General features: G+C 43.9%; 1 protein-coding gene across 3 annotated transcripts in view; it reads right to left on the bottom strand.

Moving 5' to 3' along the window:
- Positions 1-2963: 2963 nt before the first annotated feature.
- Myo81F (unconventional myosin 81F) overlaps positions 2964-27065 on the bottom strand; it is a 52771-nt gene continuing 28669 nt past the window's right edge. For 2 of the 3 annotated variants that reach the window (XM_031969435.2, XM_031969437.2), the window contains exons 4-16: positions 16109-16361; positions 14012-14346; positions 13234-13716; positions 12030-12930; positions 11696-11948; positions 11423-11458; positions 10155-11205; positions 9425-10014; positions 8961-9150; positions 7427-8873; positions 7000-7277; positions 6456-6905; positions 2964-6237 (exon numbers count right to left, since the gene is read on the bottom strand). In XM_031969435.2, coding sequence (XP_031825295.2) covers positions 6025-6237; positions 6456-6905; positions 7000-7277; positions 7427-8873; positions 8961-9150; positions 9425-10014; positions 10155-11205; positions 11423-11458; positions 11696-11948; positions 12030-12930; positions 13234-13716; positions 14012-14346; positions 16109-16361 — 6480 coding nt within the window. In that variant the 3' untranslated portion in view covers positions 2964-6024. The remainder of the gene's footprint in view (positions 6238-6455; positions 6906-6999; positions 7278-7426; positions 8874-8960; positions 9151-9424; positions 10015-10154; positions 11206-11422; positions 11459-11695; positions 11949-12029; positions 12931-13233; positions 13717-14011; positions 14347-16108; positions 16362-27065) is intronic. The other variant, XM_031969436.2, reaches the window with a different exon arrangement.

Genomic DNA, 27065 nt, shown 5'->3' on the forward strand with positions numbered 1-27065 from the left:
TGTGCCTTTAGTACATAGAAATCGCCGTTATGATCACCTTGCTGCATCTAGTTCCATTTCACACGCTGAACTGTCAAGAACAAGTAAGAAATTATTTCCTAGAAATTTGTCCTTAAGTTGATCCGAAACATAGTACGTGCATCTTTCTGTAACAAGTATACAAATTAGTATTTCATTCGGCGAAGAAGTCCCACATCTTGTTGTAAAACTGTACATCGAAATGCCTTCGTATTGGCTCTGTTTCGGGGCTATCGGCGGACATTGTGAGAAGCAGAAAACCTATCGCCATAGATCACTCATTAATGAAGACAACTCACCGCCTTTTCACAGCGGAATACCTGCTATCGATTAATGCCGTACAATCACTTTACAATTGAAACCAATTAAAAACATTCTCCCTAATCGAAATTATGATTTTAAATATACAGTGGATTAAACTGGGATTTCAGGATAATCTGCATATACAGGGTGACATGTAACTGGCGGTACAACCGGATAGGTTTCATCAGAATGGACATTTTCAATAATTCCTGTAATAATAAAGTTTATGGTTACTTTAGCCTTCTGTTTTATTACGTATTCTTAACTCTCAGTTACAGTAAACATTTCCGTGGCGCTGGAGGACTTTATCAACAAACTCCAATCGAGATAATGATCCACAGTGAGATCCAATAACGAGCTAATATTCAAAATCAATTTTCTCGGAGACGAAGTTTATGACAGAATCAGCTTGTATCCGATTGTACCATCAGTTACATACACTATATAATAATTATTTATAACTTCTACCATGAGGATACAAATTTATTTTGCATAAAAAAGTCAACATTCAATAGCAACACTTTATCTCCTCCAACTCGACTGGCAACAACACAAGAGAAAAAACTGATTACCTGAAATGTTCACACATTCCCATTTGCCATGCAAACCAGGAAATCGAAAATCACGAAGCTACAATTACAAAAGAAACTAAAACAGAGAACACAGTGCATCAATGAAAACATAATACACACACCATCGTTGTATTTCAGTAGGAATTACCAATGGACACCAGTACCAAAGCCGAACCGTACAAAATGAGGAGACCCATGCTCTCCCTAGAGCAGCGGTCTGAAATCGCCCAGCACTTGGAGAGCGGAGTGTCCACGAGAAGATTAGCCGCGGAATTCGACATCCACCCGACCACGGTCCGCCGCATCCGGCGGAACGCGGACATGGTGACGCAGTACCTGGAGGAGTTCAACCACGGCAAGAAAAAGAGGCGGAATTTACGGAAGCCGCTTCACCAAGAAGTGGACACCCGACTGCACGCTTGGGTCCTGGACCGGAAGGCCGAAGGGCAGCCTGTAACCGACGTGATGATGACAGCGAAAGCCGTGGAGATCAACAAAGAACTCGGCGGGTCGCTGGAGTTCAAAGCCAGCAGAGGCTGGCTCTGGACGTTCAAGAACAGGCACCGTATACGCAGCCACTTCCACAGAAAGAAGGCAGACCCTAACGCGGCGGTAGCGCAAGCCTTCGCCGACCGGTTCGTCCGTCAGATAGAGGAGGAGGGGATCGAGTACGAAAATATTTACAACATGAACGAGACTGGTCTCGTGTGGAAGGCGCTTCCGCTGAAGACCAAGGTGCAATGGGACGACCGAACGGTGAAGCTAGGCAAGCCCAACAAGGACAGAGTCACCGTAGGCTTCTGCAGCAACGCAACGGGCAGCCATAAGCACGCACCGTTGTTCATACACAGATACGAGACGCCCAGGTCGCTGAAACACGCGAAGCGCAAGCTGCCGGTGATCTACAAGTTCCAGGAGCACGCTGCGTTGGATCGGAATGTTTTCGTCGACTGGTACCAGAATCACTTCAAACCGGACGTGATGAAGTATCAGTTGCAGAACGGCACGTGCGGAAAGGTGATCCTCGTGTTGGACGATTCTAGGTCGTACACCAGCGAAATCGTCGAACAGTTCAAAGGCGACGAGAGGTTCGAGATTGTGCTCCTACCGCCGCACATTAGTTACTTACTGCAACCTATAGACACCTTGATCTCGAAGGCTAAAGAGTGTTATCACTACAAGATGTCGAATCGAGTGGCGAGCGTCAGCGAAGACGTTAAGGACTTCTGCGCTAACTACGATCTCAAGGAATGTATTTATTTGTTGTACGAGGCCTGGTCCGAGATTAGCGTCGCCGACGTAAGGGGAGCGTGGAGGTGTCTCATAAAAGGAATTCCTGAAGCGCTGAAAGCGGAGGATGACTTTTTCGAGTTGAACGCGAGTCAGGGTAAAAGTGGGAACAGCAACGAGAGGGAACCGACCGACGGAGATCTCGATTTCGCCTCGGGACAATTGACTAACGATATCGGTCTGAAAATTAGCGAGGTGACGTCGTTGTCGAGCGAGGTGATCGACGAAGAGAAAATGATCAAGGCGTTCGATATATTAACGCTCTGGTCGAGAACGGAATCGAGTATCATTGAATTTAATATAAAGTGTTTGAAGAATTATTATTATGGACGAAGGTGACGCCTGGTAATGCACGTTGTGACCGTGACTGTGTGATATATTGTATTATCAGTGAAGTTCCAGATGTGCTCTTAATTAATTAACTATGATAGTTATTGATATTTGTACTATCCGGGGAAGCTTCCTTCGATGCGAGAGAATATTAATTTTTATATTCATTAATAAAAGTGATAACTTAATCGAATCGTTATTTGATTACGACTCCTTCAGTTCTGAGCGTCTGAAATGAATTTCCGTGGATTTGGTTCAGAATCCACTCCACAGTTTACTTCACTCGTCTTTCAATTCCTCTTTTATATCACACCGTTTCTTGTTTACTTAAAACTTCCTCTATCCATCTCTCAATATCCTCTGTTACTCATTATCTATTTTCACAAAAAGTCTTGAGCAAGGCGAGACGGAAAGTCAACATGCCGTCGTCGAAAGAGAAACTCACGCCAATTGCAATATTAAAGCTTCGCTTTCTTTTATTGTATTCTTATACATAGCCCGAGTATATTAATAATCTATATGTATATATATAATATATGTATATATATTCATATATTTATATTTTATATTCATATTTATATAATAGTATGTATATCCTCGTCGCGTGTAGGCATGTTCACCGTGTTCCATTGTCGAGTTCCATCGAGTTTACAACAGTCTGTCGTGTGTGTGTGTGTGTGTGTGTGTATGAGAGTATATGTATGAGAGTGTCTCGTGGTTCCTGCGTGTGATTCACAGTGTGTGCGTATTCGTCTATGCGTGTCTATTTATATATATACTTATATACAGTGTTCGTCGCTTTTAAATATTTCAATATAACATCGTCAACCAATAATTTATTTCGCTTAAGCTACACATACGGGGGTTCGCCGTACCATCACCCCCCCGCCCCTCTTTCTTCACATTTTTCTTTTTAGGTATTATGCACGCATCGCAAAACTGCATTCTCGATTCATACTTAAATCTTATCACGCCGTATCTCTCGTACTTTCCCATGCACTCTTGTCTCACTATCGCAACCACACGCACGCTCGCTTCCTTTTTTCCCCTTTTTCCTAATTAGTTAACACGAAATCTCACTCGTTAAACAGCTCTCGAAGACTAAGGACACCCAAAGCGGATCACAGTCTGTCTCTGCACTCGTCGAATCTTAGCCAAACTCCCGGAAAGGAAATCGTAATCAATAGGAATTACAGAGGTCACACAAATATCTCCGTTTCGTCACGACGAACCCCTCGATTCTTGCTCGGTCAACGCTGAATTCATTCGACGGTTTCAACACTAGAACTACCAAGCGATCGAATCGGTTATTTAGTATTCTCTCTTTTCCTATAAATTGTAAGTCTTATCGGTGTCTCGATCGACTTCAATGTGATTATTATTAAATTAACTTATCGTAAGAAAGGAATCAAAATGGGTCGTTTTGACCCGTCCGGTAGATCTAGTGTTAACGTATCAAGACAAGTGTATCACTGTTCCCATATTGGTTGAAAGGTTGCGTTAAAAACGATTTCAGTTGAAAGAACAGAGATCCGGAATTTCTTCTAGTTTTAGAGTGGAATGAGATTAGATCATTGAACGTTGGGCGCATCGAAAGATAGGTACCAATTAGTAGCGATGACCTATTCAGTGACGATTTTACGAAAGATCCGGCAACGATTCGAGATTCATCTAGACGAAATGTTGGTCCAAGAATGAACTTAGGATTCGATAAGCTCCAGTGTTCGACGAAAGATCCTTAGAGGGACTTTGCTTATTTAACTTTATGTTAACCCTTTCCCGACTGTGTCCCTTGAAAAGTCTTTAAAATACGACACGCAACTGTAGTCTCGAAATGGAAAAAGAAAAAGTTAGCATCATAGAGTTCCCATTTTACTGAATGTTCTAACTATTGAATGTTTTTTAATACGCCTCTCTGAGCGGTCGCCGTTGCTCATCGTCAAAACGGTAATATTAATATATTAGTGGAAACTAACGGTACCTCTAAATGGTGAACGGTAAATAGAGAGAGCTTGCTTCCATTATACTAGTCTCGCTCTACGAATATGAAAGAGATTGTATTGAAAGGGTTAAAATGTGTGTGTGTGTAGATAGTATTTGTTTCTGTACTGGTGTGAAGTTTATGCTTAATTTACGTAGGCGTAGAGTAGAATTGAACACTGGAGGGTTCTGCTCCTGAAACCTATTCGCTATCGTTTAAAAGTTTTGTTTATATATTTACATACCAGGACATCGAGCGATTCGGGGCTCTCGAATTAAAAACAAAGTAGAAGAACAAGTAGTAGAAAAAAGAGACGATGAAGAAGAAGAAGAAGAAGAAGGAGAAGAAGAAATTTCTTTGGACGCAATTTCGTGGCATTTTCGATCGATTCGATCGCGTCTGAATCACGGACACTTGTTATTCTTCGTCTTAAACGGTAATTCCACTGTGACAAGTCTTACGAGAAAAAGCGACTTTAAAGATTGTCTGAATAAACGAAGACCGGATTATCGTTCGACTTTCATTTGAAACATTATCGAAGGATTCTCTTCTCGAGATACTAATTAGTGATTACACATTATCGCTTGCTATACGTTGGAATAACTGTGTCTAAATATGATGATAGCGTGTATAATGGTCGTATGCACGTGAATTTTGCGCGACTTTAATATGCGAGACGTTAACGTCGACTTTCGAAACGGCGAGCCCGGAAGTCCGCCGAGTTTCTCTTTTATATATCGTTATATGTTCGTAGTATCGTCGAACAGAGTGATCAAGGAAACAAGCAGAATCGATAATGAAGAGAATGAATTGGTCGTTCCTGGTAAAACCTGATAATCACCCGTTCAATCGAACGATACGAAATGATATGCCAAAGTGTTCCGATACTCTGTTGTATCGATGTTGAGAACGATCCGTCGATTTAGTTCAGTATAGTTATTGCATCAGATGGTAAGTCGTATACGCTGCAAAAATCGTATAAAAAACATCGAGACAACCACTCGTAAAAAAGGCAACGACGTTTCACGGAGAAAAATGGAATTAGAAGTCTTCAACGGTTCATCAACGGTTTAAAATTGTAAAATGGCAGTTATTCGTTTAACGGTCGGTCCAGTCGCTAGTCTATCCTCCACGGCAGCAGCTATTATCCGTTTCGACATACCCTCGATCCTAAGCTAATTGAATAAATACTGGAAGAAAGAAGTATTCCTAGGCTAGTGCCGTCCCGTCGCAACGATGACTGCTTCGCCCCTTGATAGGCCTTGCCGAGTAAAGCATTAATAACTAGACGCACCTGCCCGCCGCAGCCTGATCCTGAAGTTCTTTGTAAAACATACGACTACGAACGAAACGTACAAAATGTAGAACACAGAGGGATATTACGTTAAATACGATACGAGACTAGCGATAAACGAGTAAAATCAAATCGTCTGAACGAATACGAGGCAAAGGTAGAAGTGTTACGTATGAGGTAACGGTTCGCGTATCAGGCTAGGCAGAAGTGTCGCGTTTAACGAATCGCCTAACTTTCTAACTAGCTTGCGACTGTATCACTGGAGCACCTCTATGCAATACTGAAGCAGGTCTGGATTTACGGCCGCCGATGGGAGCTTGGAGATTCGCTGGCGGTTGTAACTGTTGCTGATTTATCTGCTGCACTATTGCCGACTCCCTTTTTGGTACTTCCGGTGGCGACTGCAGCACGTCCATGTATTCGCGAATCAGATTCGCTATTTGGTGTGCCTAAAATGATACAATAGAGTAAATTATAGGTTTGAATGTCTCTTAAAATTTATGTATAATTCATATTTAGACGTTATATAAATGATCATATTACTATTGTAATATTCTTACTCCTATTGTAACGGTTGCAGCCATTTTTAGTTACTACATAAGCTAACGGTGCGCCATTACTTTTCTGTTTCACTGTGGCTACCGCAGGTGTGTTATATTTAATTTACCTGAGACGTGGTTAGAATGACCTTGCTCTGCTTCTTATCAGTACCAGTGATAATCATCAAACAACTAACAGCTGGACTATAACTGAGAATACTGCTATATTCATAGGTACAAAGAGCGTTCCTGGAACGGTGTTCCAAAAGATGAAGACCTTGCTGATCGACGGCCAACCAAAGAACGCGTGGCCAGTTCGAGGTGAACGACTGCATCACGTCGAATATCGTGGCCCTGTGCAGCGGCCATGATTGAATTAAATTTAAGAACGCTTTCTTCGCCTCCGGGGGAGTCATCCCTCTTAACGACTGGTGGTGTTGGAGGACACCTTCTACGCATAAACTAGGTACAAGTCTCGACGGCAGGCAGTGACTTGATATAGTGCGGTAGTCGTGATCGAATACGGGGTCCTGACAATCGCCGAGTTCTAGCTGAGCTTGCAACGCTGTCAGCATCATCTGAAAGCAGAAGAGATTTAATTAGATTCTGTTCATTTAACCCTGTAACCCTCCTTGATTGATCTACGCATTTGAAATGTTTCCAATTCCTTACAGCCTCTTTCTCGGTGATTGGGAACCGATCCGCGCGCAAATCGTGCAATACTTGGTGATACAACAACTCCTTCTCCACTGGATCGTCGAGATTCATATACTGATCAAGGAACAAATGTTTCTTAAATAGGAAGAAGTGGTGTGCGTGTTTCCTCTGCGATTGGTTCTGTTGTGCGTTCGCTGTCCTGTAACGTTCCCACTTGGACATTACGTCTGCGATTTTCTCCTCTGGTATCAGCGCCCTTTCGGTTGCCCCTAGGACCTCGTATATAGCGTAACCTGTCAATTATACATAATGTGTTCTCAATAATCTGGCTTCGATACGAATGAACTGTAAAAATTAAACTACTAGATTTCATGCATTAAAATAAAGTTCGAGTGTGCATGAAGATTCATAATCTAGTAATAATATGCTCTGTAACAATCACCCATTGCTGTTTCCTCAAGGCCGATCTTGGCCTTGATGATCTCCATCACGTCCCTGGCTGTCGCCGATGGATGAAACTCAACGGCGTGATACTGTCCATCCATAAAGTGGAATCTCGCGTAGATAGGCCTGCGATTGATAGTGCACATTATCTCCTCCCTGCTCGGCGGCCATTGTCTCCTCCTTGTGCCCTGTGTTTTGTAAAGGCACTTTTCAGCAAACCGAGCGTACTTGCCCTCTTCCGTGACGTAATCGCTGGCACACCGTTTCAGATGAGCAATTAAATACTTTCGAATAACTTTCTGTGGCGGCAGAATGACGGAGCAGGCCAAAGAGAGCAACGCCCAGTGCCTTAGGTTCACCCGGCTGTTGGGGTCAGGATGATCTGTGGTCTGCTTAATTAATTGCAAATACAGTTCGCCTAGCAAATTCTCTTTCCTTATACAACGCTCCATAACTGTTTGTATGAGATTCACGTGCTCGTCCTCTACCCTCCTCACAGTGTCCCCGTTCTGTCCTAGACCCGCATAGGTCAATATCAACTGGAAAACACTGAGGCAGATCTGCTCGTCCGGATCGGGCAGCTTCGATAAACTCTGCGGTATAGCTTGCCTGCTGAACGCCCAATAAGCGTAGGGGAATCCTTTGTAAGTCTCGCCGTGATCGGTAGCACTGCCGTGTTCCTGCCTGAGCTTCTCTATTCTGTGCTTAGACAGCCTCCTAAGAGTGTTCCTCAAAAATCCGCCACCCGAATCCTGCGGTTTCCTCAATATCTCCGCGTCGACAAGCGTTCGCCGAGAATTTACTAGATTGTGGTACAGCCTAATGCGATCTTCGTTAGTGATGCATTTGAGTTTCTTCGTGGGAACCTCGTTCTCGGTGATCCAGCCGGCTAGCGCCGGGCAGTAGCTCACGATTAGACTGCCGATCTCGTTCTTCTGGGCTGTTTCGAACACGAAACATTTGTGTGAGCTGTCCGGATTGTGTCGGAGGAGCGACAAAGTGATGAAGCAGTCGCTTGGATCCAGCATGATACTCTCCACGTCCTGGTAGCGGTACTCCGACAAGACGAATTTGTCGTCCGGCTTGATCAGCATCAAACCGTCGCAATTAATGCCTAGGATCAGCTGATTCCCGTAAGACCAATATCCCCGATAGGTGACGTTGAACATCGTGGTACCGTACAACGGGTACTGCATCACGCAGGATAGATACAACACTTTGGCTGCGAGTTCTTTCCGGCCAGCGCCGTATTGTCTGTGCGCCTGAGCTATTATTGGCACCCAGACGTCGTCGCCGCGGGCACGGCTTATTCGATAAGGCAAAAAACTATCGACCTCGCTGTAGTAGTCCAATCGATCGTTGTCCTTCGGATCGCCCAGAGAGACTTGCGCTTGCAGACCTGCCAATTGGAGCGCGACCTTCTCGGACACGGGAAAGTCGTCGCACTGAAAATTTAGGATTGTCGTTTGATAATCACAGCAACTGGATAGAATGTTTCAAATATTCTAGAATCGGAGCGATGTAGAATGTACCTTTACGACGTTATAAACAGCCTGAGCGTACAGCATGTTCACTTCAACAGGATCTTGAGAAATCTCTCGAGTGTTGCGGAACAATCTGCGTTTAAAAACGAATCTGTTGTCGCCGCTGCCCAAGGTGGCATTGTTGCCACGTCGCAGCGTTGAGAAAGTGGACTGCGCTGTATTTAATTTACATTGCTTCCTAAAAGTATATCGTAACTTAGTATTGCATTATATACTGCTTATTTAAAATAATTAGACTGCGGATCTGTATGCGAACTCAAATTTTCAAGAATATAGTTAGAAAAACGGAGTTACAGAATATCATTTTTCCTAATGAACACTATAAAAATCACTACGTTTTGCATGTATTATATATTTTTCTGAATTCTGTACATCCTGCGCGATTTTGCACTTTGAAATTTCATATGAACGCATAAAAATCCGCAGTCTAATAATATGTCAACAAATCATACATTTCCCAAGCGGCTATGACGTCATACAAGTAGTCGTGTGCCCGGACGTGCTCCTCTCCGTCAGGCCTACTCTGATAAATCGCCCATCCTTCCAAAGACCGCAGGCCTAATTTTTCGCCTAATTTTGCGACCGCATCCGCAGCCGTATCAGTCGGGTGAACGTCAATGGCTTTAGTTCTACCATCCAGGAAGAAGAACCGGCACACTATGGTGCCTAATCGTCTCATCGCAGCGATTTCCACCGTTGACGGTGGATGCTGTCTACACGAGACCTTCATGTTTTTACAATTATCCACGCACCATTGTACGTACTGCCTCAGTTTCCCTTCGAGGGCTAGGTTTTTCTTCAGGAAGGACACAAAATACTTGTACAGCAATTTGCTGGGTTGGAAAGCAACGATCGCTAGACACAGTAGTAGCCAGACTCGTTCTGCCCATTCTGGATTAGGATTGTTCGTTGCTTGGCGCATGCACTGAACGAAAATTTCATCTCGTAACTCTTCACGCTCTATACCGTAACCAATTATGCTTTGAATGGTTGCAATCTCTTGATCCAGCTTCATCTCCCCTCTAATGTACTTGCAGAGATCCTGAACATCGTGGGAACAAAGTTACAAATTAACTGCAGCCTCATAAATAGGATATTCGAAATAATTAAAATATATAAATATTCATTGTTAATGTTATCCAAAATAATAGTAGTAAATTATGTATGACACTAATTGCTTACCCTGAACACCGAACAGGCTACATTAACATTGTCAGGGTCGTACATATGTATGTGGGAATTGGGTATTGTAGATCCCTTGTAGTATGTAACCATCTCATATTTAGGGATGTACTCTACACTCTTGCCGCGCGATTTTCTGGTGAGCGTAGCGATTATCGTTCCTTCGGGAGATCTTTCGTGACTGTTGAAGTAATTCTGCGCGAACTCCACGATGTCGTGATAAGTGACTTCGTTGTCAGGTTCCTTTTTATCTTCCAGTTCTTGAAGCTTGCGTTCCACTCTACACTTTCGCCTCTGTTCACGCTCGACCGGTGGCTGCTGAGACTGCTGCGTCTGTTGCTGCTGTTGATCATGGCCGTTCTGTTGCTGCTGAGGCACTGGTTGATGGTGGCTATTGTGATGCAGGTGGTGACTGTTCGAGTTTCTGGACTCTGGCCGAGAAGGTGGACTGCCAGCGATTTGCTCCTTGACCTTGTTGTTCGGCAAAGGAGGAGGAGATCCACAGGAATCGCCGTTCACCAATGGCCCGGAGTTTCCGTTCACCACGATAGGACTGCTGGGACTGTTCTCTTCGCGCGGCAGAACTGATTCATAAATTGGTTCCCCATTGTCCGTGGATGAGTCTCCATTCATGGCTAGAGGTGGAGCAGGCGGTGGCGGCGGCGGAGGAGGTTCGGTGGGTTCTGGAAGACTCGGTTGACCAAGCTTGCTAGCGTTTCCACTTGCGATCCTCTGTTGCTGAGGCTGCGATTGCTGCTGAGGCGGCGAAGGAGCTTCCTGACCGTTAGGAGTGTTCGCTTTCGACTCGGTCTTTGAGTTCATCTCCATTTCCATCTGTATCACGGTCTCCAACTCCACGTCAAGGTCTTCCACTAACTCATCCATTTGTTCACCGATCTCTTCGATGATCTGATTGCCCTTGGTTGACTGCACATCGGAAAGGAACGAGAACAGATTGTCCAGATCCACCGACTGCAAGTCCGAGGCAGCCATTTTGGAGTTCATTTGCTCCGCCATCTGCGACAGCGCGGCGATTTCTTCTTGCGCTTTCCTGGAAAATCGAATCATTCTTATGCGACGCTGAACCTCGAGTGTTAGCGAGTAGCTTTAGGGTGTAGGAGCACAGATTAGACGTGGAAGATTGTAAGTGCTGATGTGCGTATTACACTAAGCTCTGTGACTATGTTAAATGCGATTGATTATTGTTGCAGAGCTTATCATGCGGCTAGGGCTCTTAGATTCCTCCTTCGAACTACAGACAAACTTACCCAGGCTCCATCCCGACAATACCATTGTACTGTGCGCTACAAGGGACACAAATGGAAAATTAACCCACAAAAGTGCCATTACCCCATCCGAACGTCACTGTATTTTGCATACCGGAGTAAGTGTATAGAACCTAGGATGCTTGGAATGTTTTATCATATAATCTTTGTCGTACGTATTTTTCTAATGCACTACTATTTTTCGGACACCATGATACGATAAAACTTTCCCAGTACTCAACGCGCCTTTATGCAAAATATAAACAAGCCCTGTACCTTTGACTCTCCTCTAACGCTTTCTTGTCCTCCATGAGCCTTCTTTCCTCTTCCAGTCTCTCCCTCTTCCTCATTTCCTCGTCCACCCTTCTCATTTCCCTCAGGGCAGTTGCCACTTCTCTGGCGAAAACACCACGCAAATGACTCTGAATGACAATCGCTGCCCTCCGCTTCCTGATGAACATTATTCTCAGCTTCCAACCTCGATAGGCGTGCTGTACTTTAAGCGCAGCGTCTCTGATGCGTTTATATTCTACACAAAAGTACAAACTTAATTAGCCTCAGCCATCAAATAAATCATATAAAAAGCCACACATGCCCGGACAAACTGTACCTTTCCGTACAACGTAGGCTCTCCAAATCTTCTGTATCATTATCGCGTTACTAGTGACCATCTGGTTCCTAGAGTCTTCCAGAGGCTCGTGCACGTAGCTCCTCAAGAATACCTTGCTCTTACCAATCTGCCATTCAGTCTCAGGAATACCTTGGCTGCTGATCAAACATCTAACAGCTTCTTTGTCGTCGTCGAATCGGGGTATGTGCCCTCTGTCGAGACACTTGTACCTAGCAACGAAGTCATGGAAGGCCATGTGTATCGGGAAGCCTTCCTTCCTAATCCTAATGATATCCAACATGCCCAGATACTTGAGCTGATCAAGGACCAGCTTCTCGTCGTAGTGGTTCGCTGTTTTCTGCATGTTAGGCTTGATGCATCTCGCGTACCAAGGTGTGGTAGCTTGGAGAACGTCGACCAGGGCCTGCAACTGATGTCTGAAAGAGTCGCAAAGGGTCGGCTTGCCTTTGGACGTCCCGCGGGACATCGTCGTCGCGTTTCCACTGGCCCTAGCCACCGTGCAGCCCAAGAGATCTTGGTAGACAGTGATCTCCTGGACGAACTCGTTGGTGCTTCTCGACATCAGGTCGAAGAAGACGTCCTGCTGCACATCACGATTCTTGTCCACGAATCCCTCGACCGTGTAGGTCACGCAACCGGCGTAATGCTTCACGCCGAACTCCTTCTCCCATTTGCGGCGATCGTCGCCCTTCACGTAGCAGGGATGGTTCTCGAATTCGGCGTGTAAATTGGTCAGGTAAGCTAGGTCCGAACCCTTCGGCATATGGCACTGCTCGGTGAGTAACTTAAGAACACACCGCGGAGGTTTCTCGATTAATTCCAGGCACATGGTGTTGTCCGTGAAGGTGATATGGGAGTATTGGATCTCTTCCTGTCGGTACTGAAATTTGAAACGACAAGACGTCAGGGTAATTGGCTCGAATATTAAAGGGTAAACGGTGTGTTCTCGCGGAGGATTCGTCGACTTTCAGTTTATATTTCAAACTTCTAGTGAAAATACTTCAATTGAAATGGAACGTTAATACTGTAGGTGATAATAGAGTATCGGCACAGTCGTCGGCAACTGTACTGAAATAAATCAAAACTAATTAGATTTAAAACGCGTCGACCTATTTTCCTAAACAAGCTAACGCTCGCGTGAACCGATTGCTCGGAATGGAAAAAAACCCGGGAGACCACTTACGAGCTCTTGTTCCAGCGCGAATACGTAGTGATTGAAAAACTTGTGGAGCTTCTCGTTAGTGTAATTGATACACAGTTGCTCGAAACTGTTCACCGCGAAGTTCTCGAAGCCAAATATATCGAGGACACCGAGAAACCTGGAGCTGTCCTGGCCGGGATTCGTGCAGTTGTTGATGTGGTTGATCAGCCAGGCGAACGTTCGCGAGTACAACGCTTTCGCCATCGCGTGCCTGTTTTCACGGGCTTCCTGCACTTTCAATGGTATCTCGGTGATGTTGCCCCGCACGTTTATCTGCCTTATCAGCACCACCTTCGTCACATCCTCGAGCTGGAGGCCGAGCAACGGGGCGACCGTGCCGACAATTTCGACGTCTTCCTTACTTAACTCGCACCGTTCCCCGTCAACGTCCTCGAAACTTAAGTTCCCCAACCAGAGAATGGCTGACAGAACTCTGAAGATACCCTCGCACATCTCTGGCGCGACCTAGAAACAAATGGAACCGATTCGGTTAGACGGCGACAGGAACTCGGAACTTTCATTGGATCTTCTCCTTTCCTTTCTATAATTTACCAAGGAAAGATAGTTTGCACAATTTCAATCCCCTATTTTGACTAGCGAGATACTTACGCAAACATCGATCTTCCACGAGCATTGCATTCACTTTGAATATTTATTTAAAAACCTTCGAACTCTTGTAATAATACATAGTTATCGCGCGAGTAACTTTCGAAGTTTCTCGATTTTGTTTCCGTCGAATGTTGAAACAAAGAAATGTTACCTGAAGCACGTTGAACGCGAGCCTCAGCGCGTCGAGCTTCTTCGAGTCAGAGATCCCGTCGATCTTCACGCAACCAGACTGATTGAGATACTTGTAGTGGCTGGCTGGCAACAATTTGTACTGTTCCGCGAATTCCTTGTCCCTCGTGCCAGCTTCGACCAGCTGATAGAACACGTGGTAGTTCCTCTCGCCGGCGCTCTGGAAAGTTATACGGCTCTGCTCGAGCAGGTAATCCTGAATGATGCACCCTTTGATCATCCACTTGCTGTCGAAGCAGACCTGCATGAACTTGCCGAACCGGGAGCTGTTGTCGTTTCTCACCGTCTTCGCGTTACCTGGTTTCGAACACGGAACTTCGTTACGTAACTGACAGATCCCTTGGTATATCATCGACGAAACAATACAAGAAAAGATTTTATTTTTATTTTCCAGCCCGTTCACCCCGGAGGACTATTTTTATCTCGCTTCACGGTTTATGATGGAACAGACTGGAATAACGGAGCAGACACGGTGTAATTGGTACCAGTGACTTTTTAATGAACCTTTCGCAGATTTCGACACTCATTAAGGCGACCAGGACTTCTAAGGTTGACAGCATGCTAGTGGTTCTCAATTTATATCAATCCTGAAAATCCTTGCGATCGCTAACGGAATTTCCTGTCTTCCCATAGAATATCATTCATTTCCCTCATGCGAATAAATGTTTAATATCTAACGCGTCAGTTTATCCCTCACTATTCAGTTGCGAATTTAACACGAAATCTAAGGTTCATCTGAATTAACGTTTCTCGCTGCAAACGTTAATCAATTAAATTTGTACGCACTACAGTCTAATTGCCAGTGCACTCTTTCGTTTATCTTCGTCCCAGCTTTCAGTTCAATCCATCACCGTGGTGCATTGAGTGCAGCGATTGTCCGAGGAGTACAAAGGGGTCGGTACTAACGAAAAATATATTTCCGCGACGGGGACGATGTTTCGCGTGCTCCGCGCCGCGTCGGGTCGCCCCGCGAGGGAAATGCAAACGGTACAATTTTTATGATAACCCCTCGAATCTTTCTTCCACCGGCGTGACCCAGTTCCGCGCCCCTCGTTTCTGCGTTTAACACCTGACTCGCTCCTCGGCCTCTTGACTCCGCGTAATGAATCCCCTTTTATTTTTAAATGCCATTAAGAATAGCGTTCATCGACCCGTTTCATGAAAGTCGCCCGGCTGTTTACGTCAGTCTATTTTCGAGGGTGCCCGGTTTAAAACGGAGCACCCCCGGAATATCCTCCAAAAGTATTTCCGAGCCGGCTGAACACACTTCAGAAAGAACGGTTCCGAAACGACGAACGCGGCGACGTCTTAATCAACGGCGAACGAAAGTCAGCAAAAAATCCGTTCCGGTTAAATTTGTTCGACGAACAGAAGTCAGGGGCGGGGAGAAAGTTATCCAATTTATAGAGTTGACCTCTAATTAACGCGGGACTCATTTAGAATCTTTCGAAAGTCGCCGGTAAGTGGACTGTATTATGCACGACGGAGGAAAGTGATTTCATACTGTTCTCTCTTTGTTCCATTAATGACCACAGATTGCAAACTTCCAACGATTACGCAATTGTTCCGCAATTTTCTTTCATACCTTTCGAACGCAATCAAAGTACAAACACGAAACAAAACCTCGAGTTTCCAGATCCACTGGAATACCGGTACGAACGGAAATTCTAAATCCTTGACAACAAAAATACGTTTCGCCCCAGCGCATCCAATTTCCAACCCCTGCAAAGTGCAACCCTCCTAGTGGAAGTTCCATTTCGATGTAAATAAAATCCCGAACAAATCAAGTTCTGATTACCGTCGGTCGCCGAGAAGAAAAATACAAAAAAAATGTGGTCATGGAAAACTGTTAACCCCTCGTAACCACCGTTCGTTTCGCGGGGAAAGAGGGGCTTGTGCGTTCCAATGAAATTTCCGCGAAATATGGCGAACGGGAACGAGGTGATGCACACGCTTCCGCAACGGCGCGCGGCGCGAGCCGAAATATCGAGAGCGGAGTCCGTATACTGCGGGGTTTAATATAATTAATTGGCGATTGGTTATTAACGGCAATAATTACCGAACGCTTCGAGAATGGTGTTCGCCTCGAGGATCTGCTGTTCCACCCACGTGTCCACGTTGCTGGTCACCGAGCACAGGTACTGCAGGATGAATTTCGTGGTCTCGGTCTTGCCCGCGCCGCTCTCGCCGGATATCACGCAGGATTGATTGCTCTCGGTGTCTTGCAGCGACCTGTACGCCGCCTCCGCCAGGGCGAACACGTGCGGCTCCAGGGAGCCCATCTTTTGTCCATGGTATCGATTCACGTACTCCTGGAGAACCAACGGAAAAATGTGCTTCAGAGGAGGTTCCCTTTGCATCTCGTGCGCACGGCGGGACGAATTCTATTTTGAGTGTTTCTTTGAACACACTCGAAACTGTGCTAACACAGGGTAAAAGGCGAACGAAAGTTAGAAGTCGGGGTGGAATGCGAGAAAAACGGAAAGCATTGAATGTGAAACGCTTCTTTAACCCTTAGCAGTCCTGTGTCGAGTCTGACTCGACATTCTATTTATTGCGACCTCTACCTTTTAACAATTTTTTCTATGTTTATTCGCAGTATCACAACTGTACCATTTAACATTTCAACGACTCCCAGATATTCTTGAATAAATAAATGGAGCGTCGTATTAAGCTGTAATTGAATGAACTAACGTCGACGCGAACCTCAAAGTGGGAAACCAAGAGCACTTCGGATAAGGGTTAATTATTTGCTTTGCACGTTTGAAAGATTCTTAGTGGAACTTCAGATTTGTCGTGGGATTGACAGGAAGTGAGAATTGTGGAAGGTGGTGCTGGAATAAAGTGATGATAAAAGTAATTCGACCTACAGATGTTTATAGATTTCGTTTCGTTACGAATAAACGAAGATACGCGAGCCGTTAACGCCGAAAATATAACGATGGAAGGATACAACAACAAATAGTATGAACAATGATAAAGTTACGCGCGTTAATGCGCCTGGTTTATTAGGAACATAAAAGAAAATTGGAATTACTGGCGGAACGACCCGCAACGGCGGGAGACGGCCAGCACGGGGCCGACTGATAAGATTGATTCGCGAACAGATAGGTCACTTTATGGCAGCCATAAACGGGGTGCCCGATTCGAAATCGAACTATCGAGACGCACGCCTTTCCGAGCCGCGATAGCGTCACCCAAGGGAACCGGTAAATGAAAGGGGACGACGAAACACGAACGTCCCTATCGAATCGAATCGCGTTCGCAATTAATCGGGTTACCAGGGTCGTTGCGCCCACCCCCTCCACCGCCGCCCTTAATTCAAACCTTCTATTGGATCATCGGAATCTGTTTGCCGCGGCCGGCCCGTTCGAAACAGTAATTAAAGCTAATGGAAACTGCGGGGCGAATGTTTCTGTCGTCTGAAAAATCGAACTGTCTTTTATTTTGTACACTCTGTGGAAACAACAAAAAAGAGCGCCGTGGAAAGAATGGTATCGTATCTTTATAGGTACTTGTTCCTCGTAAACCGAATGTCTGCCAGGAACTCGATTCTTTTCTGTTTGATAAATATTCATGAGCATTCAGCTTCTACAATGCACCCCAATTATATCAGCCTTATATTCTCTGTGTAATGTAGTTAAGCATTCGTTTTACGCCTGTTACCTCGAGAAGAAATGAAAGATGGAGATTTATATTCGCAATAAATGAAACACACTTCATTCCCAGTCATATCATAGCTTTTACAAAGGTACTACAAATTATAACTTGGATGATATATTCCAAAAGTAGTTAAACTCGTATGTATCAATGAAAATACAACTATCAGAAACTCGGAAAACCTATTGGAACATTGTAACGAGTTTAATAAACTACAAATCATAAGAAACTTCGATAAACGTATATTTCAAAGAAGTAATTAAACTCGTTGTGTATCAATGAAAGTATTCGAGCTATCGGAAACTCGGGGAAACCTATTGGAACAGCGAGTCCATCGCGAACCGAGTTCACCCTGTCTTAAAAATTCCATAATCTTTTTAACAACGGGAAACTTCACCCCGTCGGGTGCCGCGACAACTCATAACCGGCGCAACGGTGCATTATGCACGCTGCACCCGAAGAGAGCTCGTTGAGTCTCCGCGGCCCGAGCCAGGGCAGAAGTAGTGCAACCCAGTTTCGCGTCGGACCCGTCCTGCGCGCAACTCCGAGGGCGCAGGGAGCGTTAATCCCGGTGAACCGCGGTCGGCTCGTGAAAATTCATCGGCACGCCATCCCGATCCATTTCCACCGAGCCTGAGGCACAAGGCGGCCTTAACACGTTCGCTTCCACCGGGAAACCGTTAGCGACATGTCGTGCGCCACCGATCGCTACTCTTAACACGTTGACTAGCACGAAAATTTTTAGCGTTTTCAATAGCACTACTTGTTCTTTGATAACAAAGGCAAATGATGTAGAAAATAATTATTAACGGTTATGTTAATATAACCGTTATACGGTTATTAATATTCTTTAATAACAAAGGCGAATGATATTGAAAATTATTAACGGTTTAGTATCACAGTAGTCATATTACGCTGAGATCTCGCTACTTGTGTTACTAAATATTTTTACTTGAAATCGAGTTTTTTTATTGTGGTTGTCTTTCAGCAATTTGGAAGATTTCTAGGCTAATTGAACGACAATCAATGTTGTTCATTACCCACGGATCAAGGCGGACAACTACTTCGCTATTATCAATGTGTTATCTTCAAATGAAATTTCTTGAAGTAGAATGAACAATTTTGTTCCCTTACAAATTGAGAGTAGAATGCTGCACGAGCTCAGCGAAAGTGAATAATACGCCAAGGGGTTAATTACAGTGATTAGGACCAGTGAGCACTTAGCTGCGGTACCTTAACACGTTAAGTGCACGATTTCATAAAGAAAAATACTCGAAATGGGAAATATATAATATTGAATTATTTGATTGAATTGCATTGTTGTTATTGCAAGTTCGTCTAGCTGAGTGCCATCACATTACCTAGCATTATTTATAATATAGAGATGTTTTCAAATAATCATCTTTTAATTGAGTGAACTGTAGTAATTCGATTTGATTCGAACTGTTTAACCCATTCTGTCCCAGTGTACTTGTTTACGAGTACTATATATCTTCTATATATAAGTTATTATTATATTCTGTAAGTTGCATATCTTCCGAACTGTCAAAATATTACAATCTTAGTAAAGAAAGTAAATAGTACGCCAAGGGGTTGAGCAGCCTACATATGTTGAAACATGTTGAGACTGTTGAATTTCATGAAACGTGCATCAGCGTCAGTTTATCTTCGCTGTACTGATTGTTTTCAGTTTGTCCTGTGATGGTTGCTTTCGACGAGCACACATTGTCGCGCGTATTTGAAACTTCGTTGCGTACACTGCGGCATGTTGAATAGTGTGTTGAGACTTTCAACCCTTTGCACTCGACAATATTCTTCATTAAAGATATTCATTACTTTCTGACTAAACATTAACGATATTTTTCGCAAACACAATTGATTATCTTCTATAAATTAAGAGACAGAACTATTTCACTTCGATGTTTTATGTGTTGATACATCACAAGGTTTAACCCTTTGCACTCCAGAAGTTTTTCATTAGAAACACTCAACATTTTTTAATCAAATACCAACGAGATTCTTTCAAACTGACTTAAGGAGAAATCGCACGTAAATCAAAGAAAGAGGCTGTTTTATTTTATGTTACGTGTCGGTGCATTGTACGAAGTTCAATATTAAATGTCAAACTCTATAATTTTCCTGCGTCGAATCAATTGGCGACTGAGAGGCGCCTACGGAGTGCGAAGGGTTAATATTGAATTGAAAATTTTATAAATTTGCTCGAGTTCAAAGGGTTAAAGAATAACACGTTGCTTTTGTTTTTCTTATGGGATTGAGGTAATAAGGTCGATCACAAAGGACGATCGAAGGTGAAACGTCATGGATCTCCGACGTTGCGACTATGAGTATTCCATGGTTATTAATCGATACTCGATGCTGATGCGTCATTGATAGAACGTCGATGCCTGGCACATGGAACAAGGCGTGCTACATTGACAAAACGAGGCCTCCATGCCTCTGCAGGTCCGTCTGCATGGTCGCCGGGTCGTTTCGCTTCGACCCGACGGCGAAAGAGGGAGCGGTTCACGGTTTCCGGCGAGAATTAAGGAACGTTGACTCGTAAGTGCGAATGCAAATCAGAAAGAAATCCAGATTTCTATCGTGGCATACCTACTGTCGCTGTCCCACCGGGTATAAGTGAATACGATAAAACATGCAATACGAGAATCCCCTAAGTAGTTCAATTTAAATGATAATGGTCTGAAATGGAGCAATTTGAAGCTGGACGATCGCGTGATTAATTGATTCCAACGCTCTTTCAATTCACTATTTCCATCCAACTCCAGATCGAGGACAGAGGAAAGAATATGCAAAATTCGACCTAATGTTCACTACTCCACGTTATTAATTATCTAGATTCTCGTACACATAGATATCAATTTCTCGAACAATGGATATATTCGAATTTTATGTATTTCCTATATTCAAGCACCCTCCAAGGCCCAATGAAAACAATCGGCGAATCCGATATGGAAACAGTATCGAATCCACCTCTCGTCGAACGCGTTTCATCCCCGTTTCACGAATCCTCGGACGGCTCCCGAAACGGTGGACGGACGTATGACGCGTTGATATTTCGGAGAATTAATTTTCGTGAGCGGCACAGCTGCGCTTCGAAAACGGGCCACCGGGATTCGCAATAAAAGCTAGATAGCACGGCGAGTGCTGTTCAAACAACCGTCTCACCGTTGAGCGTATGGCGTTAAAAACTGAGCGGCCGCGCTAAACAGCAAAACAATCGGAACCGAAGGAGGACGCATCGGTTCCTCCGCGGACCGGATGCGGTCCTGCTCCGCGATAAAGCGGAGGGACCCGCGCCGCGACGGCCACTTGGAACACGTCGCGCGTTTGCTATTCTTAAACGAGATATTTATTTTACAAAGAATTCGAGTCGGGGGCGGTAAGGTTTATCTGCCGGGCAAACAGCGGCCCTCGAGAGATAATTCCCTTCGAAAATAGCCGATAACGCCCGACCGCCGTGTTTACGCGGCGGCCATATTTGCGCAGCGTGTTTTACATGCGGCGTCCCGCTAGACCGGACGCTCGGGTGGAGGATCGAACGGTGAATAATACAGAATCTCTGGAATTGGATGCACGCGAGATGCATCTCGGAGCGGCTTCTGTAGATTGATGGTTTCTTTAGTCTGTATCTTGTTACGCGCGCGGTGTTTAACCCCTTGCGGACGAACGTCGACATCCCGGCGAGATCAGATGTTCATATTTGGAAGACTAAGTCGTGAAATGATTTAACACTGGAACTACCAGTCAAAATGACTGGTTTCGATTTTTTCGTTTAGCAATTACTGATAGCTTCGGAGCATTGAGTATTCGAAATGATTTTGAAAATGAATAGTCTCGTTTGAGTACTATAATGAATGCCTGAAGAAACTGAAAATAATCTATTGTTACAATTTTTATGGGAATTACATATTCATCGTATTAAATGCTCGGTAGTTAGTGAAACAGCCAGAGATTAGTACAGTTTCCTGTTTTCCTATCAATCAAGCAATCGATGTATAATTTAACTTCATCTGCCGAAGGTGTAAATTCCAAAGAATCTTCGTCTGCGAAGGGTTGAGGAACTACTCGACTGAGGATTTACTCGATTCATTATCTACTCGTTCGCTTTAGTTCGTGTTATTGGAGCAGTGGTGTATTTGAGGAATTATTAACGTTATCAGTGGAAATATTAGAACCGAAATAGAAGATCGCTAACGTCGAATCAGGTCTCAGAGTTAAAAATATTTCTAACATCCTTTCGACGAGCAACGCATTAATCTCTATTTTTACACGCCTATTTCTATTTCTCAACCCTCTGATTTCTAATTTCTAATCTACAATCAATTTCTCTATTTTTATTGCTGTACCGTCAATCAATTTCGGTCTACTTTCTATGCTCAACGTTTTGAGGCCGGAAAATCGGCCTTCTACCGCGATCATCGGGAATCAGCAGGGTTCATCGATCAAATCGAACCTTCACCGGCGGCCTTAATCAGCACGGGACGACCTACTAAAGGAACGACCCGTGGCGAATGATCCCGTTGCCACCCTACGCAGGGCGCAACCTCGTTTCGCCGCTTTTTCTGTTCGTCTTCGCGCGCTGCGTCGGGCCAACGACACCGTGCTGGAAGAGGGGTCGCTAGCACGACCCCGGCCGGTGTCCTGACACGAGCCGTGGCCTCTAGTCGCCGAGCCGTGCACTGATTTCTCGCGGCTCGCAGCCGCGGAAATAAACGGGGACACGAGGTACCTAGGTCCCTCCGGATCCAAACATTCCTGCCGCCCTGTTCGCTGCACGGTTCTCAACCCTTCGCCTCTCTCGCGGTTTAACCCTTGATAACCCGGTAGTATCCGACAGACACGTTTATGAATTGATTCATTAGCGCTGATCGTTCTTCTGATTAAATTACTGCATTAACACGTTCCGCGCCACGCGTACCACGTGTGGTACACCCCAATGTTCGCGAGAAAATATTTTTAACACTAGGTTTACGGGCGTTTATTGTACACTTCGTTCTATTGTTCCTAAAAGAATTGATGCTCGTTTATTTAGATTGTGGAAACTGGAGATCAATCAAAATCGGCGTGAACATTTACAAAATAATATTCCGAAAATCCAATATGAAAATCCGATATATGGCCACGGTCGGCGGAATACGTTACGAAGCAGTGAAAACAAAGAAACAATATCAAAATATATAAAAATGATCAGAAACTTGAATATAACTTGTTTCACTGAAAAACTCGATACAGTTTTGAATGAAAATATAACCGAAGTTTCCGTGGCACGGAACGTGTTAATGTAATTTGAAATGTCCAATTACTTAAGGAGGAAGAAGGTCTTACAAATTCAACTGGGAATTCAAGTGAGCGTTTCATTAATGAAAATATACATTACTTTGTACACGTTTTTGACAGAGTGATTGATCAATGTAGGATTGATAAAATATCGGTTGTTTCATGTTATTTAACACGTTGACTGCCACGGTAACCTTCGGAGTTTTATGTGTCGTTTATTCTTTCGTAGATAAAAAGGAACAGTTGACTTATTATTTGGTATGTTATTTAGTGTATTTACGTTATAAAATATTTTCATTTGACATTAGGTATTTCATAAATTAGAATTATTGTCGAGCAATTTGGAAACTCCGGTCGTCGGTGATCGACGTGGCAGTCGACGTGTTCGGATATGTAATTCGTGTATGTAATGTTTATAAGTTGTATAATGTATGTTACGTATGTATGTATGTATGTTACGATATATATCGAATTTTAGGGAATATAGTATGTATAAGTGGTTTACTAGGACATCCAGGGACACGACACGCGGCTGGAAAGCAGCGAACATGATTCAAAAAGACACGTCATTATCCAGAGGCTTCTTTATCTTCTTCTCTCGAGAGAGTTCTACTTCAGCGGTTGAAGCAACCAACGCGCACAATCTCCTCGGGAGCGGAACTTCAGCTAAGAAATTGCGGTTTCAAGTCTGCAAACGGCGACAAATCTACAAAGAACTCGGTCTGCTGCGTCCCGGGAAATCCCCGAGCGGAAGGGCGTGTATGGTGTGCGGAAAAACGCAATGTTTTTATTTAGAAAGAACCGTGGCGATATCAGTAGCATAGTATAATAACGATACTCTCATGTTTTATTCATTAGTTAGAACTGTTTCGTTTGTTCTCCTTGTGTACGGTTTAGAAATCACGAATCGCCATTCACGCAGTGAGACGCTGCATAAAATTAGCATTTTTCGTCCGGAGATATTTGGAAAATTCTGAAGTTTCCCCTTCGTGCTTTATTACTTTCATAATATACTGTTTTCTCTTGGGTTCATTGAATCCCTCTATTGTTCGGATCCTAGTAAAATAATCCATTGAAATGGAGGTTCCCATAAAGACAAGTAGCCTCGCGACGATGCATTGTTGCACATTTCGGCATTCATACCGGTAATTGACGCGAAATACCGGTCCAGGAAGGAAGATTTGCATAATTGCAAGACCCCTTCAAGACTCGTCGCGTTACGCACGTCACTCTCGCGACCATAAAAAGTTCAATGCCTTTCGCAACTAAAACACTTCCGACTAAAATAAGATTCGGACAATTTTGTAAGTGTATACAATTACAAATACATTCTACACTTTGTATCCGGGTTTGTCCGATGAAATTCAATTGTACAGCTGAAACAATCGTTCCATAAGAGAAAGGTATCGACGCGAAAAACTGAAAAATTCAGAAATCTGTCAGGGCTCGGTCTCCAATCTGCGCCGAGAACCCGGAGAGCCACCGGGCGGGTATGCTTTGTAACGAGGAACACAAGACTCCGGACAAAAAGAGGGGGGACGTTCCCGGTGGGAACGAAACGGGCGTAAAAGCGGAGAGCTACGGGAAAAAATTGGAGCGATCGAGTGTATCCGGCGAACCGATCTCGTCGATGACGGCACCGGCTGCCTGGTCCAGTTTACTTGAACGATCCTCGCTCGCTCGCTCGCTCGCGCGGTTCATTACTTCGGAGCACACACGTGTAGGATCGATCGTGAACGCGGAATGAAACGGACAACACGCCCGCGGTGGTAAAAATGTTCCGAGTGATCGAACGGGTACCTCCCGAGGCTAGGAGCAACGAGGATGACGGGAACCGGAGGCCCACCCCTTTTAACCCTGAGGTTGATGATGTCTTCTGTACGCTCAACCCTGCCAAACACCTTTCCTGCTATAAAATCTAACGTCTAAAGTGGAGATTAATCGTCCGGATAGATTAACCTCGACGTTAATCTAAATAGATACACGATGAATGGGATTCTCAGCGAAGATTTCCAGCTGAGTTTCATCGAAATCAGTATTAACCCTTTGCACTCGGGAGGTAACTCTCAGTCGCCGCGTGATTCGACGCAGTGAAACTATAAAATCTGATATTTAATGAAATAAAATAACTTTGTTCCTCAATGTACTTGTGATTTCCCTTTGAGCTAGTTTCAAAGAATATCGTCTTTGTTTTGTCAAAAAACGTCAAATATTTCTGGTGAGAAACTTCCGAGTGCAAAGGGTTAACATTCGTGGACGAATGTCGATATTTTCAGAGACGAAATGTTCATATTTGGAATACTAAGTCAGACAAATAATTTCGTTATTTAAACAGCAAGAGATCGGTACGTAGTTTTGTTTCTTTCTATTGTTTAAGCAATTGGTATGTAATTCAGGTTCATCTGCTAAGGTTTTGTATATTTCAAAGAATCTTCGTCCACAATGGATTAACCCTTTGAACCCCATAGGCTCCAATATTGCACCAGTTATAATATCAAATATTTTAATGAATCTTGAAGAAACTACCCTAAAATTATTCGATTTTCCGCGCATCCAAATTGTGTACTAAGAAGGAAAATAAAAGATCGAAGAAATGTTATAGCATTTCTCATTTTCGCTAGGAATACTATAAAAATTGGTAGCAGTTATTGATAGATTACAAAACAACTTGGAGTGCTAAGGGTTAACTGCACGAAGAGTATTGCGAGGGAGTAAGAATATCTCGTTGAATCTTATTTCGAAAGGAGTTGACGTGCAAAAAAGTATCGTGTTTCATGTTTCCAGATTGTTTTCGATGGTGTGGATCCATCGGAGGTAGTGGATGATTAATTAGGGTGATTCGGGAGGAATACCGATATTCGATTACCGCGGAACCGTCTCTGCGTCCTGCGAATACGGAGAGCGGTAAACGTGTTTCCGAAGTTGTAGGGATGATTATGGAACGGATTACGTTTCAGCTGATTTATAGTTACGACCCTTCGAATGGCGATAAGTAAGAAAGGTAATTATGGACATCGGTTAATCGCGGCGAACGTGTTATACCGTAACCAAAGATAGAACGACTTAAAAAACCACTCGGTTATACTACCTTAATAGAAATAAGACGAAAAAGATATATTTATTAAAAGAAGATTAAAAGTTTTCACCTTAACCCTCTATGTTTCGAATTTTTGTTCATGATTATAACAAAATCTATGCAGTACAAAATTAATAAATATCCACATACGATTACGAATTAACAATGTATTCAATAGTTTCCATAATTTCATCAAACGAATATACTTCGTAACTTTCAAGTTACAATGACGTTAAACTTTCACGCCTGAGCGTATAAAAGTTGCAGTTAATCGATTACCTCATTTTATTCACCACTTCGAATGCAAAATGAAATAAATCGACAAGATGCCAATACACTGATATGTGACGTCAAAGTTACATGGGCCCACAGAGGGTTAATTAGTTGGTCTAAAGGAGTATGTGAAATCGCAGGTCTTCTGCAAGAGAAAAACGGTTTTTATATGATTAGAAAAATGATGCTTCTCGCGAAAGAAACGGTAGAGGTAGCGATCAGGTTAATCGAAATGTTTCCTCGGCTGGAAGAGGATTACGGCGGCGCTGTTTCCACCACCGTTCCACGCTGAATGGAATTTTTTTAATACGGGGCAGAGGAACGTGGTCGTTTGCTTCTTTTTCGTGTCACGGTCGTCGGAGGGGTTTATAATACTTCTAACCTGGCGGAGATCAAAGCGAAAATATCATACGATGTGCTGGAGGCACTTCAAAGGGAGGGCAGTCTGTGTCTGGGGTTTTTTGAAGATGCAGAAATTTGGTCAAGGCTAGGCACACGCGGTCAGAAGGCACAAGCATGGTCCCGGTGACATTATTCCGCTACAGAATGGAGTTTTTCCATGCGAAAAACTGCCGGACAAAAGAGCCCAAACTAGGTGACACTAAAAGGAACTTCGCGTCACCTGAGAAAATCATAGAAGCTTGGCACCGTTTTCCGAAATAGCCGCACACGCAGAGGAAAAATTAATTGTCCCCGCAAACACGAGAAA

The sequence above is a fragment of the Nomia melanderi genome, chromosome 8 (genome assembly GCF_051020985.1).
Source record: "Nomia melanderi isolate GNS246 chromosome 8, iyNomMela1, whole genome shotgun sequence".
In the NCBI taxonomy this organism is placed as follows: Eukaryota; Metazoa; Arthropoda; class Insecta; order Hymenoptera; family Halictidae; genus Nomia; species Nomia melanderi.